This window comes from Candoia aspera, chromosome 14 (assembly GCF_035149785.1).
Source record: "Candoia aspera isolate rCanAsp1 chromosome 14, rCanAsp1.hap2, whole genome shotgun sequence".
NCBI classification, from domain to species: domain Eukaryota; kingdom Metazoa; phylum Chordata; class Lepidosauria; order Squamata; family Boidae; genus Candoia; species Candoia aspera.
The window spans coordinates 2,490,820-2,510,499 of NC_086166.1; the positions used below are offsets into that span (position 1 = coordinate 2,490,820).

At 48.5% G+C, this 19,680-nt stretch overlaps 1 protein-coding gene across 1 annotated transcript in view; it reads right to left on the reverse strand.

The window, feature by feature from the left end:
• The window catches only part of LOC134505231 (lysosomal alpha-glucosidase-like), a 24,484-nt gene continuing 4,804 nt past the window's right edge, over positions 1-19,680 (reverse strand). Inside the window, exons 2-20 of the mRNA XM_063314840.1 lie at positions 17,310-17,842; positions 17,071-17,216; positions 15,768-15,933; positions 14,939-15,035; positions 13,407-13,526; positions 12,817-12,935; positions 12,324-12,455; positions 11,206-11,316; positions 10,088-10,201; positions 9,305-9,389; positions 7,866-7,983; positions 7,547-7,680; positions 7,013-7,164; positions 6,196-6,344; positions 5,548-5,689; positions 5,311-5,409; positions 4,564-4,728; positions 3,226-3,372; positions 1-1,972 (exon numbers count right to left, since the gene is read on the reverse strand). Coding sequence (XP_063170910.1) covers positions 1,910-1,972; positions 3,226-3,372; positions 4,564-4,728; positions 5,311-5,409; positions 5,548-5,689; positions 6,196-6,344; positions 7,013-7,164; positions 7,547-7,680; positions 7,866-7,983; positions 9,305-9,389; positions 10,088-10,201; positions 11,206-11,316; positions 12,324-12,455; positions 12,817-12,935; positions 13,407-13,526; positions 14,939-15,035; positions 15,768-15,933; positions 17,071-17,216; positions 17,310-17,831 — 2,781 coding nt within the window. The 5' untranslated portion in view covers positions 17,832-17,842 and the 3' untranslated portion in view covers positions 1-1,909. The remainder of the gene's footprint in view (positions 1,973-3,225; positions 3,373-4,563; positions 4,729-5,310; positions 5,410-5,547; positions 5,690-6,195; positions 6,345-7,012; positions 7,165-7,546; positions 7,681-7,865; positions 7,984-9,304; positions 9,390-10,087; positions 10,202-11,205; positions 11,317-12,323; positions 12,456-12,816; positions 12,936-13,406; positions 13,527-14,938; positions 15,036-15,767; positions 15,934-17,070; positions 17,217-17,309; positions 17,843-19,680) is intronic.

A 19,680-nucleotide genomic window follows, 5' to 3' on the forward strand; every position in this document is an offset into this window, starting at 1 on the left:
AAAAGCAACCACCCCAAAGGGACACAACTCACCTTTCCCTTCCCCTAGTCTTCCCCTTGGCCCCATGCACCAGACAATTTTGTACAGCAGCTTTTGATGTACTCAAACCTGGCCACTTTAAGACAGGCGGACTTCAACTCCCAGAATTCCCCAGCTGGCACAGGGAATTCTGGGAGTTGAAGTCCACCTGTTTTAAAGTGGCCAAGTTTGAGAAACCCTCCCGTACAGTATATTCGTTGGGTTTCTCTTGCTACCCTTGCCATTCACGCCCTGGTAAAAAACATCACAGGACAGTTCAGCAAGAAGGCATCCAGGCCAACTTAAACTGGGCGTCTTTTCGGCTTTGGTCCTTGCTGGTGCAAACAGTTTACGCTCACTCCAAGGCCAACTTCGAGGAAAGCGGGTTCTCCAAAACAGGCTTACCTAACCCTATCATGATTTAACTAGAAGTAGCGCTGCAAAGCCGCAGCTGCACAGGGGCATTGCCAGGAATTTTCTCCAGGCCGAGTGAGGTCCATAAGCAAGGAGGAAGTCTCCCCGCTTTGTTCTAGAGGGGAAATCTAAAATAGTTGAAAATATAGGTCACAAAACTCCAGTGGCAGGGGAAAACGGTTGGTGGGAAAATAGTGCAAAGTGGATTTTCTGAAATCTGTGCATTTTAGCACGCTATAGACATTCATCCTGAGGGTGAGTTCAGGGCTGGGCGAAATGCCCCGCCTGTCAAGTCAGTGTAATGCCGAGAACCGTGCTTCAGGCCCCCTCCCTAGCGTGGTGGAAGAGTTAAAACCTCACCATCTCTGCAGCATTGGCCAGGACACTGTGGCAAACCCCGTAACACCTGAAGATTTAGAAGCAACGGGTGTCTCAGTGCAGCAGAATACTCTGCAATCACCCTTGGTGGTGCTGCAAACTTGGAGGGGTAACCCAGACACCCGTGACTTGACCATCCAATTGCACAGACCGTCACAGGTGTCTAGTGACGGGAGCTGGGCGCTCAGGCTTGGTGCTCTGGAAGTGTTAACTTACCTAACCGGAACGAAGCAGGTTTGTTACAGGGTGAAATACTACCCGTAACCACTGTGGGTTTTACCAACAACGCTAGCAAAATACAGGGTTAGCCTTTGATGTTGAGGTTACATTAAGAACATACAGAATCTCTGACTCAGAGCCAGAATGTTCCTGGCTTTGAGGTGGAGACTTAGGCCGGTACGAGAGGATGGAACGTGTGCCTACAACCTTCTGAATCCTCCTAAGTACAGAAGTGAAGTTAAACCTTGGTTTCACTCATTGGCAGAGAGCAGTGCCTCGGGATGCAAGATTTTAGCCTTCTGCTCGGAGGCCCTGTGCTTTCTGCAAAAGACGGCCTGATCTTGAATTTAGTCATCTCCCCTTACAACCGGGACGGATCAATGAATGGCCCTTCCCGTTCAGAACCGTCTGCCAGATACCTGCCCAGATTTGGGTGTGGAAATTTCCCGAGCCTTAATGGCCAAGTACATTAAATTGAAAAATCCAGAGGCTGCGTCTGAGTTGGTTTGCATGCCTACAGTCCGAGTTCATGCCACGGTGGAGGACAGGGACTCAGATCCAGTGACTTTGACTCGAGGTCCTCCTTATCCAGCAAAACTGCAAAGCGCCACTCACGGAGGGTGGGATGTTTGGCAACGTGCGACGGGTTCTCGGGGAGCGAAACACAGAAGGAGATGAGAGATCTGTGCAGAAAAGCTCGGAGCAGAAGCTGGGAGGCCCTTCCCGAGAAGATGCGACGAGGCAATGGCAGGGCTTGGGTGGAGAGGCACAGCCACAGAGGTGCGTGGGGATCCCAGGGCGAGGTTCCACGCAAGCCACAGCTCAGTCCGCTTGTGGCGGTATTTGCCATGCAACTGGGGGAGAGGAAACGCCCCCGGTCTCACATCCACCGGATGTGGAATCCCTGGCTGAGAGGAAGCTGCAGGTTGCTCACGCTGAGGACCTTTGGGAATGATTGCAAAAGACGGTCAAGCGAGCAGCTGGGACCACCGTTTTATGTAGCTGTTCACATTCTTGGCATTTTCACCCTCCCCTTTTCTATGATGATAAACATACACTATTTCAAGCCATTGACAAAAGGTATAAATCTATACACTACTAAAACTCCCATGTCTGTTTGATGCTCTGCAACCCTTAACTGGCCGAAACGGTGCATCGTAGGGCAATTTTTGAACCAAGGTACCACAAATGGGCTACCTTACAGAATGCGTCCAAAATCCAGAACCCCTGACTCCCATGGAATAGAAATTTGGCAAATTTTACAAAACATTTTATGACATAATACAAAATGTCATAAAGCATTTCCTGCGGTCAGCTCCTGATGTTTGACTGTGCTATACGGTTCAACATTGGCTACTTTCAAGGCAGATACATCTCTCCCTGAATTTTTAAATTCTCCAGTATATTAGAAGCTCTGCCATCGTTGAAGGCACTGAGGAATCTGGTAAGAAAATCTCTCTGAAACAGTGACCCATACTAGTCATGGGTTGTCAGGTAAGAAACTGGAAAAAGCAAGAAGCAAAGGAATAAAAATAAAAAAACCTAACAAAAATCCAGGATATTTGAAGAATCGTATCATCCCCCACATGCACAACATTGTTAAAAGGTATATAACATTGCTCCTGAAAAGTTAAAAACAGTCCAGCTGTGAGCTTTAAGGAAATACGCACAAATCACTCATTAAGCTTAACCATCCACTAGTTAAGAAATTTGGGTCACTTCACATGTAGCAAGAACCAAACAGACTTGACCATATGTGGTCTTCCTCAGTGCTACAATAAAATCTGAATGAGTGCCAGAATGTATAGCCTCTGCAGATAAATAAAGGATCATTAAGATAGAAGACCACGGTCAAACCCCATTTAAAATTGGTTAAAAAATGAAGCAGCCCATCTAATAGTTATGCCTTTCAGGCAAAACTTGCTAAACCTAGTGAAACAGTAATAGACACTGGTACCATTTTGGAACAAAAGGTGTTCAAAAGTTGTTGCAAATTATGAGTATCTTTTAAAAATGAATCTCACTGTTTTCTAAACAATTTCATAAAAAACAGGAAGATTCTGTTCTTTTTTCTTTCCAAAGGCCGGATTTTTGGCTTGCTGGAAAACTTGCTGAAGAGAAGCCAGATGGGCAGGAGTGCCACACGCCAGGTCACACGCTGCACAGTACAATCTCAATGGCCAGCTGGCTAATTACCTGATTGGTCGAATAGGTGAACGGCCAGTCTTTGCCACCAACGGTGACAGTTTTTGGCTCTTCCCGGACTCCGTAGACGCTGAGATTATCCACTGTAATGTAGTTGGGTTCCATACTGGAATGCAGGACGGTGGACGTGAAGGTGTTCTGGAAGAAGATGGTGACGGGGGGGGCTCACGTTTCCTAACCAGATGGAGGTGATGGGACTTGGCAAAGACTGATGCTACAGCATCTTCCCCTTACTGCTGACATGCACTTATAAAGTCATGGGGATCAGTCTCCCAGAAAACACTGAGTTTTGTCAAAGAGAAAAGAGCTTTAGCCATTAGCAGGATGGCTCCCCTTGCAGGCACACAGATCTCCAGCTGGAGGGCTGGGACCCGCCTCTGGTTGATGGTGCCACCTAAAGATGCCCACCATTCATGCCGGTTGGGCTGGGCCGAAACTGGCATCTGGAGGGCCACAAGTTCTACACACACACACCCACTTAAACTGAGTAAAATGCCGTACCCCCACAAGGAGGTACTTAGACAGAGACCCTTCCTGCACTTTTAAAATGACAGGGAAGAAGGAACGTCAGCCATCCTTCCTGTGACCACTTCGATCCATCCACTTTCCCCCCTCTCTGTTTTTCCGTTAAATATGTGCCTGGGGTGGGGAGGGGGGTAGTCATTCCTGGGGATGACTGGCACCTTAGAGTGCTCCCCTCATATTTATGATCTTTTGTACCCATCTGGATTTTTATTTTTATATTGTATTATATTTTATGCTTTGTTATGATTACTGTTTTTAATGCTTAATTGATTAACTTATTGTAAACTGCTCAGAGTCCCTCTTTGGGGGGAAGCTGGGCGGCGGCACAAATTTGAGAAATAAATAAATAAAATAAAATAAATAAAATATACAGTCAACCTTAGGATGGAAACAGGAAGATAAGCAGATCTGCTTTTTAAAAAATAAATCAGCATATTTACATTCTTTATCCATTTATCTTTACCTTTTCTTCTATTTGTGTATCAAAATGCTTTGCAAAAGAAAGTGATCACTTAAAAAGCTTTATGCGGCTCTTTTAAAAAGCAGGCTTTATGCGGCTGCTGCAGTTCAAAGGAAGAGAGAAAGTTCACAGAGCTGGCAACCTAGCAGCAGAAGAAAAACACACCCTTGGCCTAGGTGAGATGGGATTTCCCAGGCTTCAGGTCGGAAAATCCCATCTCCCCCTGTGATAAGAGCGATCCTAAGGCATTCCTTCATGCCTCAGTAGCCAGGAAGTCCTACTTGAAGGAGGACTCGGCAGGGGACCCTCCCTCTTCCACATGGCTGGCAGACGGACCGTCTTACCTGCGTGACGTTGAACACCAAGTACGAATAGTCGCCCTTTTCGAAGGCGTCCAGGCTTTCACCATCGTCCCAATAAAGGTCTCCCCAGGCGTTGGCATTCTGGGATAAGGCTGCAATCAGCCTCAAAGGGTTCCGGCGACTCAGCCGGGTGCTGCCTCCGGGTTTCTGAGAGACACAAGGATCAGCGGAGGGAGGGGCAGGAGAGACTGTCGCTCTGTACGGCCCGCGTAAAAGATTTTCAACCGTGCCCCGCTCTCCTTCCCTTCCAATTCTGCTTATAGCCCAGCACTCCCATTTTGCAAGCAGGGACCGGGACACGAGGACTCCCAAAGGTTTGAAAGCTCAGGGCTGACAAGGAAGAAGCCATCCCTCCCCTTCCGTCTCAGGGTGTCTTCCCATTTCATTTTGCAGTTCTGTATTTAAACCTTCTAAGCCATGCTGGCTAGGGAATTCTGGGAGTTGAAGTCCACACGGCTTAAAGTGGCTGACGCTGAGGAACACTGTTCTCAGCTGTTCTGGGGAATGTCTGGGCTGAAAAGTCACCGTTACCAACATAACAAATGGCATTAAAACCTAAGTTAGGGCAGGAAGCAGATCTTCGATTCGCTCTTGGGTCTGAGCTTTGGGACTCTAGGGGGAGAGATAAGGCCTACAACCTCACACTCCCCAGGGGACCCTGGCCTCTCAGGAGCTCATCCAAAAGGAGTTGGACCAGCGAGGATGAGAAGGAGCACCTGCGGGTCTCACCTGAGTGGGCAGGATGGTCCCCTCTCGCAGATGGACGTTGATGTGATCTAGAGGTGCTGCCATTTTCAAGCTTTCCCCGCTGCTGTTCACCGAAGAGCCCTGAAGGGGACCAGGAAAGGCCACTAGTTGGTGCCAAGCTTTGGCAGGAAGGCGGCCTCCTCGGAGTCCCAGAAAGGGGGGTCTCCCGGACTCCGGAGAGATGGGACCATTACGGGAGCCCAGGGGCCACGCCCTTACCGTGTAGTAATCGTACCAAACACCTTTGGGGAAGTAACCGATCACTGAGTCGGCGCCGGGTTCCAGAACTGGTGTCACCAGCAGGCCCCGGCCCCAGAGGAACTGCTTGTTCAACGTGTAGGTGGCCCCGTCCTTTGGGAACCTAGCACAAGGAACGAATCATTGAAACGCCATCCGTCTTGCCTGAAGAAGACCCACAACCATCCAGGGCTCCTTGACGACAGCCTCGGTCTGGGAGCCCTGCTCCATGCATCGGCCCAGGGGAGCAACCAAGGAACAGCTCACCCAGAGCCAGAACTTAACGTCGTCTGGGCAATTGTGCCTTTCGTAGGTCCAGGGACCTGTTTACCTAGAGATAGTGAGACTGAACTAAGGACTCTGCATTGGCAAAGAACCCTTTCCTGCACGTCTGCTGCAGGGCTCAGCCCTGTGCAGAAAAGGAAGAAAAGGACGGTCCATTTCCCCAACGGAGGACCCACGGGAAGAAGGACGAGAGGGTCCAGCACGTTTTGAATGGCGCTCTTCCTCCGGGTGGTTCCCAAACTCCTTCTGAAGTCCGGTTTCCGAAACGTCTTGCCAGATTGGGAGTGGGTGGGTCCTCTTGGAGCTCCTCCGAGAACCCTCCCCCCAACTTATCGAGGGACTTACTCAAAAAACAGAGGGCGGGCCACGGTGTCCCCTTGCAGATGAGCCCGATGGAAGAGGGAATAGAGCAGCGGCAACAGGGTGTAGCGGAGCTCCAGGGCCTCCTTCATGGCGGTCCGGGCTGCTGGGCTGAAGGCGGTGGGATCCTGAGCCTGCGGAGAGGATGACGGAGGGCGTGGGTGATGGTTTGGGGAGAGGGCCGTGGGGTGGGCTGGAAGAACCGACATCCCAGAAGGCAGCAGCAAATCGCTTTGCGTCGCTCTCAGAGATACTGAAACAGGCCCGCCTGCGAGGCCCCAAGGAGCCCGACGTCACCCAAAGGAGACATTACCCCCTTAGGCCGAGACTTAATCTGGCCGTGGCTCACGCTGCTTGGAGATGAGAGCCGTACTCCAACAACTTCTAGGTAAGTTAAGTGAAATGCAGCTCTTCAGAAGAAGAGTGGGAGAGTTTTCTTAATGAAAATAATTTTTTTTAAAAAAGGACCCAGCTGCGCACATTCCCAGACTTCTCTGTGGTGTCTCTGCATGAAGTCACAACTACTTAGTTAGGGAGAGCGCTCAAGCCAGAGACTCACACAGAGATGCGACAGCAGGCTCTTCTGAAGACAAGCCGTCCTCTGCTTTTCCCATATGGAAAGTCAGCTCTTCCTTGCATTTAGTACACCTCGGCGTTCCAGGCTTGTTTATTCGCAAAAACAAGAGGTGGAAAAGCGAAGTCTCCTGGTTTAGCACCAGTAAGGAGATGGAAGTTGATATTTGGGAAAAGCTTTACAGAGAAGCAGGGAAGTGGGACACACACACCCCCCCCGCTGGATTACCTTCTCATCCCGGGTGTTGTGATTTCGTGAAAAGGGATAGAAAGCCCCCAGTTGCATCCAGCGAATACAGAGTTCTTCTGAGGTGGATTTGGAGAAGCCACAGATGTCGGCCCCGACCAACGGGACTCCGAAGAGACTGAAGCTCAGCATTCCTGGGGATTCAGAGGCAAAGTGAGGCCAACATCTGGCTACAGATGTGCAGCTTTCGGCGACTGACTCCTGGACAACTGCAGTGTGCTCAGTAAGGATACAGACCAGAATGAGATCCCCTGACCACGGAGATATCCTGGGCATTTTGGTGAGCCCGGTATTTATTGGTAAAAATACAAGATGAAGGATAAGGACAGGATCTCGAACTGGGTTTGGAAATACGCCGAGTGCCGGTGGCATTTACATGATACTCTTGAACAGGCAAATTACCCATAAGTTTCCCCCGTGCATTTACACCCCCAAAGCTTTGAGATGCTTAATGGTCTACATATTACACAGGAGCAGCAGATATTAAAAATAAATCCAGAAGCAGGCGATAGGCACCTGGAATGGACCAAAACATATCCTTCCATTCGCTCTGATTGTCGCCCAGCCAGTGTCCTGAATATCTGCCCTGGCTTGGAAAAGTGGAACGTGAAATAATGAAGGGTCTCTTCCCACGGATTTCAACCAGAGCACTGCAAGAAAAGAAAAAAAATTCACCTAGTAGAGAATAATGTATGCCCTTGAGAGGCTAATGAATCCGCAACATGGAAAAGGGTGATGATGACGACGACGACGACGATGACACTGGGCCTGGAAACGTTCTATTGCTCCCTCCTCCAAGACAGCCATTCCCAAAGGCAACGGGAGCCTGGCCTACCTCGCAGTGGCCTTGGCTTCCATCAGCCCATAGAGGTTGTGGAGATTGTAATGCGCAGAGATGCTTTGCTTGGCCGAGGCGCAAATCGTCTTTGCGGAAAGGAAACCGCCCAGGATCCCTAACGGAGGCAGGGAAAGGGAGGTGAGGAGAAGAAGGAACCAGCACGGCGGTCTGCTCAGCAAATCCCACCCGCCCAGGCGCTGCACCTCAAACCCAGCCTGAGGGATGCTAAGGAACGAGGCTATCCTCGCACAGATATACAAACCCACCACGGGCTTCCCTTTGGGGGGCAAACAATGTTATGCAGAGCATGGAAAAGGAGTGAGAATCACAAAGGAGGCTCTAGAACCGGGATCAGGAGCCCCGAGCTTCTCGGATGCTGCTGAACTACAGCTCCCAGCGTCCTTCATCGACTGGTGGAGGTGGCTGGAATGTGAACTTCCACAAGATCCGAAAAGCCACCACAGTAACGTTCTGACACAGTTGACTCAGTAAGTTTCTGACTCATGCATCCAGATGAAATGCAGATTTCAGGTTTATTCATGGTAAAAAGCCACGACTAAAACAATTCTCACACAGGCTACCAAATAAAAAGCACGCAGACACGTCAGAACCCCCTTCACATGCCATCCCCCCTTCCCTCAACAGTTCAGCATTCCAGCTCTGCCCATCTCCGCCTGGTACGACCTTGGACCCCACCATTAGACGAAGCGTACCTCTTTCTCCCGCTCAGCATCTCTCCCCCTCCCGTCCAGAGCTTGACACGCGCTGCCTCGATGGCAGAGAACACAATCGAACGATTTAACTATTCTTTGATTGTGGGTTCTGACAACCACAGGTTCCCACCCCTGCTTTACAAGAAGGCCAAGATTTTGGAGCCTCAAAGGAACACTTGGGCTGGTGAACCCGTCCTCTGGGAGCGGTTTCTGAACCTTCCTGAACCGCTCCCTCAATTTCCACAGCCCCAGTAGTTCTGTGGCTCGTAATGTCATCTCCATGGGATTCTTGCTAGCCTCAGTAAACCTGGACATTCCTCCTCTGCACTCTTTACACGGGATGACCTGAAACTAGATAGCCTCCTTGTCGTGCACCCCGGGCAACGTGACTTGTCTTGGCTAAATAGTCCGCGAATCTGGCTGCTGGACCTCACAAGGATTTCCCAGAAAGAAAAAAAAAGCAGCTTGAACACCGAACTGCTATGCCATACAATACAAAAAACAAAACAAAACCTGAAACTAGGCAACATGCAGCTATTATCTTTCCCAGGTACTATTGCACCGTCCTTGTAAAAACTGCTGGCTACGTTCAGACATGAAGATGCTCCCACAACAGCGGTGCTGAAGGTTAAGAAACAAGCCCGTCAACCAGCCAACCTGCTGAAGCAGCTTATGGTGTATGGAAGCTCACAAAAGCAGACTTCAGGTTATCTCGTTTCTTACCGGGCACGTATGGTGGGTTATCTAGGTCTCCCTGGGAACATCCTTCGGTCGAGCCATCAATGAAGTTGGATGGTTCATTCATGTCCTAAAGCAAAGAGATCTGGGTGGCGTTAAGCAGGCCGGTTCAAATTCTGGCCACTGAATGCAATCTATGCTGGCCTGCTACAACCGGGAGGAGTAATCTGCCCAGAGTCCCCCTTTTGGGAGAGATGGGCAGTAATAGAAATTTGGACAATCAATCAATCAATCAATCTGTAAGGTAGATTCTAAGCGTAACAGTTAAGAGTGTCCAGCCTGCAGAGGACTGACTTCAAGGTCAAATTTTAACTGAATTAAAAATTCAATTTCTCGCTCCCAAATTGTAGATGGAGAGCCGTATTATTAGTCCACATTAGCAAAAAATCAGGAGTCTGCAAGCACTTTTTCTGACTAACACATTTTCTTACAACGCATCAGCTTTTGTGAGCCACGTGGATCCATGGATCCACGGCTGCATCTGATGAAGGAAGCTGTAGCTCACAAAAGCTGATGCCTTTTAATAAAATGTGGATGCACCTCATGACGGGAGGTGCAGCTGAAGAAAACTTCCATCTTTCAATAAAAAGTGTTGTTCAGAAAAGATGTTACCAGACCCCTCTCTGACTTCTAACTTCCTAGTGGAGTTCTTGGCTCGACACTTGGAAGCCTTCAGCATTATATCTGTGTTGTTTTTAATGATGTCTAGTTCACAGCCACTCACGTCTTGCCGTTCAGAAACCAAGAAATGTTAAGGAGGAAACGTACGATCCAAAGGCCATCGAAAGGGATGACGGTGTGAAGACGGTTCAGATTTTCTAGCCACCAGCGATGAGTGTTTGGGTTAGAAAAGTCAGGATAAGCAGTGAAGCCGGGCCAGACCTGGCGAGAAAATAGAATTAAAAAAAATAATACTAAATCCGATAATAAGATGCATGAAGAACTTCAGCCTGTTAGCTCCCGACAAGGAAGCAGTCAGTTCAGTCCAGCAGAAATGGGCAAAATGAGAAGACTCCAACACCTTTGATGGCCCCCCATTCCTCTAAACGAAGTTGTGAGAAGCACTTGCAGATAGAGAACCCCAAGAGCATGTACAGAATACTTTCCCTGGGTATTTTTATGAGACCGACAACGCATCCAAAACAGCTTGATTGAAAGTGATTTTTGAGCATGGACAAGAAGTATAAGAGATCCCTCTGAGCTTTACTTAAGATTTAATTTTCTTACGGCCTACAAGGAAATCCAAGTATGTAGGAATATAGATGCTAATCAGAGAGCAAGGCAGAAATCCTAATCCATATGACCATGCATACTGCCTGCCGCAGGATGTACAATTTAGCACTGCACCTCATCCCTGATCCCTCATGGAGAGTCTCCAAGTTCTATTTATTAACTCACAAAGATCTGAATAATGTGGATTAACTGAAGGCACTCTGAAAACCAAGACTGGGACTGACTAAATGCACTGCAATAACTCAAGAAGTTATTAGTAGAAGGAGCTAAGCCACATTCATCCCATTTATCTGAAAGTATCTAGGCAAGTGATAATGGCCCATTTACAGTTTATGATAGAAAAGCTTGCTCGAGAAAACACATCCAAGGTTTAGTTATTACGTCATTTTAAAGACTAGGGAGAAGATTAAAATAGCACCTGTTCATTCGTATCTCAGGAAAACGTGACTGGCTGAGGGAATTCTAGCAAATTAGCCCCATTCTCTGCTTGGAGGGCTTCAAAAGCTGAACGATTGGGACTTCTGCAGTAAAGATGCTCCTTATTCAGCTACAGTCCTGCCTCTTCCTGATTGTGAAGGTGGGTGATGGACTTCAAAGAGATTCCCTTCGAGTTGTGCATTGATTCAGATATAAGAAGGATAGCAGGTGCTTACCTCTCCTATCAGAGTTTTCCCTTGTGTGTTGTTGATGAATACTCCGCGCTTCAGACCTTCATCGTAAGGCCAGTAAGAGCCGGGAGGCTGAGTGCTACTGATTCCGGGGTCCTGAGAGAAAATAACACGAGAACCATCTGTTTTATACAGCAGCTTCCCCAGACTGGGCATCTTCCAGATGTGTGGCCAGAATTCTCAGAAATGGCCAAGGTAGTTGGCAAAACCTGCAAGCCACACATCTGGAGACAGACATTTTGAAGGCCAGTACTCTAGGACAGGCTCCAAAGTCTCTGATGGATTTTGTTCACCCGTTCAAGCAGCCTTGTAAATAAGCCTATAAAAGTTACTATTTGATCTTGGTTTGTTACTGGTCTCTTGGAACTGTCAGAAGAGGGACAGAGAACAGCCTTCTTCCAGAAAGCTACAACATTTCCATCCTGGCTAGACAGGATTGCCAAAGTTTTGTTCTGGGAAGGCTCGCAAATTTCTGAAGCAGAGGGACGTTTAGCCGGTGCACGTTTTGCTAGCAAAGCTCTTACACTTCTCGGCTAGCAGAGCACCTCTTTCAACTGCAGTTCACTAGAATTGCAGCTGCTTGCTCTAGCAACCTAAAAAAGTGTGTGTTTGTCTGTGTGCATTTATATTTACGCACAACGCAGAGACACGTTGGCTGGAAAGAGAAATCAATAAGTCACATGCACACGCACACACTACCGAAGAATTAAGAGAAGGAAGATTCCTAGTGCTATTAGTGGAAACCCTTTGTGCGGCTCTGCTGTGTTTCTTGTTAACCAATTTTGTCTAGTAAAAAAAGAGAGCAGGGAAGGCGCCATGAGGCAACAAGAATGGGCAGGTGCCACAACTGTGAAGGCACACGTCTAGGGTCCCAAAAGATGCCTGTTGAATCGAAAGGACCCAGAGCGCACTCTGTTTTCTACCCCGTGAATCCATGGTTCCTATTCTGCTTCTGGGTTGCCGAAAAGCAAGACGTCGAAAGTGTGAAGAGGCCCTAGCGTGCAGGCAGCTTTTGCTTAAAACCGGAGTGAAAGGAGGACATTATTCCTTTCTTCTTTATTTTCAGCAACAAGAAAGAGGGGGGGGGGGGGAAATCAAACTACCAGGATCAGCACGTAGTATTGTCCATGCTCATGAAGATCTTCTACCAGCTGGGGGAGAGTGGCAAATTTCTCAGAGTCCAAGGTGAAGTCCCGAGAGCCATTCATATAATCAATGTCATTCCACTGGGCATCCTGCAGGAGGAACGAGAGAGAACGAAGGAGGAAGCATCCCCAGGCTGCCTGGGGAATCCAGATTAGTACAGAATGACTAATCCAGATTAGTCCAGGAGCTTGGGGATGGCTCCTCTGAAGAACATAAAACCGTTCCATGTGCCTAATTTGTTAAGTTGTAGGCATCATGCAGGGACAGATTACACCGCAATCCAATTTTATGGGACCACAACTGCCATCACCCCAAGCAGCGGCTGGGCAGGCGAAGGATAGCAGGAGAGCTACTGCAGCAGAACTGGCTGGATTAGAGTGTCGGACCAGGATTGGAGCGACTCCATCAGCCATCTCCTCCTCCTCCTCTGAAGGCTCCCGTTGTCTTTACCTGAGGGATCTGGAAATTCCGCATTGCCTTCACTGTCTCCCACATCCTGTTGCTCGTCCCATACCCCCAACGGCAGAGATGGAATCCCAGTCCCCAAAAGGGGGGCATGGCCGGAAACCCTGAAACGCAAGTGGAGGAAATGCGACACGTCAGCCTCTTTAGTCAGACCTGCTTCTGCCGGGCATGTAACTACATCCTTTGTCATGAAGAAATGTCATTTATGAAGGTGCTCCTGGCAGAGAAACCAAACCAACAAAAATAGTGCCGTTTCTCTGGGATTAAGGTCTCTGAATTGCACTTGGGTAGGGAGGTTTCCTAGATGAGAACCCAAAACACGAATAAAATCAAAGCTGGAAGGCAGGGCAGGCTTCTAAGCATGAGTGAATAAATTTCTCACGATGGGCATCAGGTGTTCCTGGGTAAGTCTCCCGATAGCGAGGGCACACCTGAGCACCCTCCATACGGTAGGCTTTCAACAAACCCCGCCCCACCATCAGCCAAGCTTTCTTGGCTCTTGTCGGAAATTCCCAGCCAGTTCTAAAGGGAAGAAAAAGTCTTCCTGCTGTGCTGCTGTTTCCTGAGATACTCACCAATCACCTGCTGGTATTGCTGGACCACCAAGTTGGGGTCTGGTCCTAAAAAGATGTAAAAATCTAAAATGCCCCCAATGGTCCTCCATGTGAGGGCAGGAGCAGGCTGAAGGGCCACCTCTGGATTTTGAGAGAGAGAGAGAGAGAGAGAGAGAGAGAGAGGGAGAGAGGGGATGTCAAATCAAGTCTTTTGGAAGACATTCAGGGGTGTGGCACCATGAAGATGTAATGCTTGCTCGCTTCAAAAGCATCAACATATTCTTCTCTACAACTCTGTGGGTCCTCAAAGGACTTACTATTCCAGCACTTCTCCTTGGGGGTCACCACATGCAGAAGGCTGCCCACATTTTTATTAAGCGTACCCCTGTGCCTTTCACAGCTGGCCGAGGAAGGTGAAATTGAACACGAAACCTTTTCCGCTTTCATACGTGCCAAGGAAAAAAAAAGGACAGACAAGCAGCCTTCAGCTGCTTTATATCTGCTGGTTTCTCTTACAGATGCAAGGACAGTGTTGATAACTCACTGGTACCTAAGTTTAAACCAGCCACTATGGCTCCCAGCTCCATTCCCATATCAATGACTATTGGCTTCCTTAACTCAGCACCCCTCCGTATACAAAGTCAGTTTCAAGCTGTGATTTGGAAGGAGTTCTTAAGAAACGGTGGGCCTGAGCAGTCTTGAGCACCGCCAGTGGTTTATAGCTCTCCACGTGAGTTGTGTCTTTGTCCAGGAGTAACTGAATTCTGCTGGACAAAGCAGGACCCTGATAAACTCTCAGCCTCCAGCAGCCTTGTCTTCACAGAAGCGTTTGCCTCCAAAAGCATCCCAGGGCATGTCCAGACAAGGTCCCTCCTGCTCTCACTGCCCCCTGCCCTTGGCCTGAGGAACAGCCCATGAGAAATCTTGCCCGCTTCTGCCTAAATAGGGAGGATGCTCGCCTGCCTGGGATCTCAGCTGCTTCAGGCACTCAGGCGCCCGTCACTCTATCAGCCGACTTGCTCTTTCTCTCTCCGCAGACAAAGGGCCAAGGTCAGGACAGACGTTCAGAAAAGGCAGATGGCCAAGAGCTTTAAAGCAGAGGCGAGGGGCCAGCAGCTGAAGATGCGGTTAAGCGCGCAGCAGTTGCTAAAGAGACCATCTTGAGCCAGGAAACAGATGTCTTGGCTCCAGAAAGAACGCTTGCAACCACCTTTTCCCCTTGTGACATCCTAAGTTCCTGAAGTACTGACTCACGGCGTCTTCCTGCAGCTTTGTACTTCCATTCGAGTAATTAAAAGGGAAGAGGAACGGGAATAAGTTTTCTCTTCGAAGGAGATGAAGTTAATTCTGCCTTGGCTTCCTAGACCAGACATTAGAAAGCAGCGGTCCTCGGGCTGCTTGTGCACAGAGTACATACAGTAAGTACGTACACGTGAAAATAAAGGAACAGCCAGAAATAGGCTCATGCCGTAGCTACATTTGTTCATCCAACGTATTTGGGCTCTTACGTTCCATATTAAACAACTACAAAAGGGAACGAAGGAAACACACACCCATCAAGTTGCTGTTCAGGAGGAAAACCCCATGGGCAGCTCCACCTTTCTCCATGAGAAGATAGAATGGGTGAACACCATAGAGATTGTAGGACTCCTGAACATAACAGAGAAAAAAAAGACACTAAAAATCAGCACTAGGATTAACACCAGAGGAACCAACAAACAGCACAATACACCCTAATCAACTCAGCCAACCAACCAAGCAACAAACAACAGCCCAATCAAGGAACTCCCGAGGAGAGAGCAACACCCCCACCCACCCAAGCAGGGCAAGCCACGGTGTATAAACAGGGAGCAAGGCCCACTCCCTCCTTGCACTGAAGATGCAAAGATGTTGCCCAGTCTGGCAATGAAACGTTTGCAAGGAAACAACCAGGCTCAGAGAGCACCCAGGACTCCACAAAAAAAGACTGCATCTTCATTGAGTTTTCTCCTACAGCCAACCACCACGGTGATTTCAAACTGATACAGAGACACATAAGAACTCAGGAGGAACTCTGTTGAATCACACCAAAGCTGCATTCAGTCCAGCCCCTTGTATTCCACAGCAGTTGACCAGAGGCCTCCAGGAAAGCTACTGAGCAGAAGTGGAGGATCATCAATTCCTTGCTGCAGTTTCCAAATGCTTTGTATTCAGAGACAGGCTAGTTGGAACTGAACATGTTCAGAACCATTATAGCTAGACATCGTAACCAGTTACCACCCTGAATGTCCATTCAGGCACATGGATGTCCAGAAAAGGACGGAGACTAGATCAGGGGGGCCAAAAAAAAAAATCACAACATACCGAAAAGTGTTAAACTCATCAATATAGCATAAAACCTACTGTGGGAGGGACGTCTCGGGCCCACAGAGGCAGCGTGTTCCACTCCAGATTATGTAGAAAGTTACTCCGGTGTTCCCCCAACCCATAAAGAAATGTAGAAGGTAGAAGAGTAGAAATCTGGAGGAACTGATCTGCGAAAAACAGGGGAGCCACTGTTGTGTTCAGCCTAGAGGAGAAAAGATCCCAATTAACAGAAAGATGACGTATTTTCTTTTCGAAAGTTTTTTTTTTAGTTTTTGTGGCTCTAGAGGGGCTTTTCAGGGTGACAGCAAAGAAATAAAGGATTGGAAAGCAACAGGAGCACAGTTCATTCAGCCGGCAACTGGATCTTCAATCATTCATGACTGAATTGGCCGATAGGTCCAGGAAAATAAATCATTAGATCTAGAGGCCTGTGAAAGGGAAATAGCTTCCTCAATTTGAGTTGGTAAGAAGCCCTGAGATTCTGTCAAGCATGTGCCAATCTTGGTCCAGGCTGAGATACAGTGAACAGGTCCCGCATATCCTATGACGACGTACCCTAAAGACCGCAGGTATGATGAAGCCGTGAGGCGTCCAGGTGGAAGCTTCCTGCCCTTACTAAAAACCTTCAGAAGTTGAGCAGGAGGCATTGTGACCATCTCTGGTCCCTGACGGGCTGTTACTGCCACTCTACCTAACCTAAGGGGGAATAATCTGGGAAGGCTCCAGGGCAGGGCTGCTCTGAACCTCTTAAGTCTTCCCACGTTCCAGCTCTGGGCTGCGTTGTCTTATCTCGCTCCCCTCCTTGGAACGTGCTCCCTCCTTCCTGAGGACCAGCAGCGTTACGGAAGCCCATCGCATCGGGCAAATCATGGCAGCAAAGGTGATTGATCAGGAAAATATCCCGGCAAGGTCTAATAGGGCGCTGCCAACACCACCTCTTGATAGCTACCAAGAACGGAAGAAATTCTTCACTCCTTATATATATATATATATATATATATATATATTTGCAGTGCCAGCTATTAGCCGCCACCAGTGAAATTCTTCACTCCTGATATATATATATATATATGTATGTATTTGCAGTGCCAGCTATTAGCCGCCACCAGTGAACCGTGTCAAAAAGCACTGGAGGGTAACGCAGGAAACAAGGGAACACAGCAATGTGACAACAAGGAAGCCTGGATTCCTCATTTTCAAACATGCAGAAGAATACTGGTTTCAGGGCATGGAGGTGTGGTGCTATTACTAATCTCACAGTGAGGGCGTATCAGGCAGCGTCATCTCTCTGGAAACGCAGCATGAGGAAACCACTAACCTAGAGGGAAAAAATGCTTACAAAACTGTCCCTGAACCGCTTCGCGTCACTATCAAACCAAAAGGCTCCTTGCAGAACTCGACAGAGTAGAGAGGATTCTCCGCTCTCTTTGTGGCTCGAGGAACATCAAGGGGGACCTCGTAGCGGGGACTGGCGGCATCGGTGATCTACAAAAAAGCAAGGGAAACGCAGGCACGAATAACATGGAAACGAAGACAAAATCATGGGGTGGCAGTAGGGAAGTTTAATGAATGACTCACCTTGACGTGCAACCGGGAATCTGTTTCGAACTCCACGCTGAGCTGCAGCTTCTCAGCATCTTTTGGATAGTAAGCCTTTGTTTTTCTGGTCAGAAAGCCCACCAGCCCCAGGTCAGTCTCCTTCGTGCTCCCCAGGGTGTAGCTGGGGAAATCAGGGGGATAAAAGCACCACGGGACCCCCTTTATTCTATCTTGGGGCCTCTCGCTGTCCACAAAACAGCACCCCCGGCCCTCGCAAAGTTCTCGTGTCACAATTGCGCTTCTCTCCGGGTAACAGTCAAAGCGACGGTCTTCTGGGACAGAGGTGCATTTTGACCAGGAGGGAATTCCATGCTGATCCCACCAAATCTGCCCAAGGACCCAAACGGTCACCCCGCTAAGGAGGGCGGCTACCATCAGGAGGCCCCCACCGAGCCACCAAGCAGACAACTTCTGATGGCATAATGGTTTTCTGTCGGCACCTTCCTCCCCAGCCTCGGTGATCTGAGAGACCTCCGCTGTCAGTTTCTGGTAGGATTTCATCGTCTCTGGGGCTGCAGAAGGGAAATAGAGAAATCGCACTGTCTCGGCAGTTCTCAGATTCCCAACGATGGGAACTGAAAACAAGCCAAGTCATTTACACCCCAGGGACCTCCAGACTATACTCCTGCAATGTATGGGATAGGGGCACCCTCCGAGGATGATCTGAAAGCTTCCGCTGATACCACGTGAGTAAACTGAACGGATCGAAGCAACCGAGTAGATCCCCCCATTGCTTAAATGTTGCTGCTAGTTTGATTCCAAGCACAAGACATGGTTGGCAAAGAGCCGGTCCGCGAAAACATTTTAATTCAGGAACCGGACACTTTGAAGCCCCATTTGGCTACGGCGTCACCAGCCCCCGGCAAAGCTGCCTTATCTTTGAGACCATTGTCATCTGCCTTCCCATCTCTGCCCACCCCGCTTTCTTCTACTTTGTTCTCGCCATACAGCCGTCGTAGCCACGTTGGGCATGACGGGGAAAAGAAATCCAAAAGTCTCCGATCAAATCGCAGTCAAACTTGATTAGGCTAACGGCGGGCTTGCACAGCCATGCACGATCTTTGGAGCGTCTAAGAAGTCCCCGTCCGTCAAGATGGTTAAAAATCAAGAAGAGCAGGCAGGGAAGAGAACCCTGGGGACGGCAGGTGCAGAAAGCAAACTTTATTCAAGAAACAGGCAACCCATTTTAAACGTTTCGGACACGGGACAATTCACCCCTTCAGGGCCTGCTTTGTTGTTTTTGCCAGGTCAAGAGGAAGGCCAGCCAAGATCTGAAAAAAGCTAACCACACCATACCTCTGCGGGTCTCCTCTTGAAATAGCAAGAGCCGGAAGGGAGACAGAGTCCGCCCAGCGTGTGGCACTCGCAAAACAGTACGGTAAACCTTCTACAATAAGCGCCCGCTTAAAATGCAACCAAACCAGATGCTTCCTTCTCTCCAAACAGGGCACTGCAATCATCCTCAAGCTTTTTTTTTGTTTTGTTTTTTAAAAACAGCATTCCACCCCAGCCCCTTTTCCTTCCCTTCTGCACCAGGCCTTACCAAGCATGACCTGGTCCATTGTTCCAATCTTAACACTTTTTCTTGGGCTATTGACAGAGGGGCCCATTTATTTCACATGCAAGAAAGAGGCACAAAGACCCAGTGTGAAAAAGTACTTAGGGTCATTTGCAACTGGCCTCTTGGCTTTCAGGGTCTGCATTTTAGAAGGTCAGAAATGTAAGGGACGCTTGCAAAATCTTTGGCCACCCACCATTTTTCTTCTCTCTAGGTGCATTGTGTATTTATCAGCTTCACTGTATTTTAATCCCACTGTTTTATGCAAGAGATTCTAAGCAGTTTTGGGCATAAGCTAGAGCAACGTTTCTCAACCTCGGCAATTTTAAGACATGCGGGCTTCAACTCCCAGAATCCTGGGAGTTGGAGTCCGCATGTCCTAAAGTTGCAGAGGTTGAGAACACCGGTCTATATGGCTAGGTTTACTAATATGTTCCCACTGAGCTAGTGTCTGTATCAGTGTTACTCAACCTCAGCAACTTTAAGAAGTGTGGACTCCAACTCTCAGAATTCCCAAGGTGGCTGGGGGATTCTGGGAGTTGGAGTCCACACCTCTTAAAGTTGCTGAGTTGAGAAACGCTGGCCTATATTAACGCTTTCTACAAATGTAACTTACTTATGCATTATTCTATATATTCTTTTCTGATTTTATTAGCACCGCTATATTTTTGGTTGCATTTTATCATGCCCTCGGGTTGTTATACTTACCAATAAAACGTATCTACGCATTTAAAAGAATAACTGCAATAGGCACGTGCAACCGATCAAAATCTGCAGGAACGTTCAGACGGG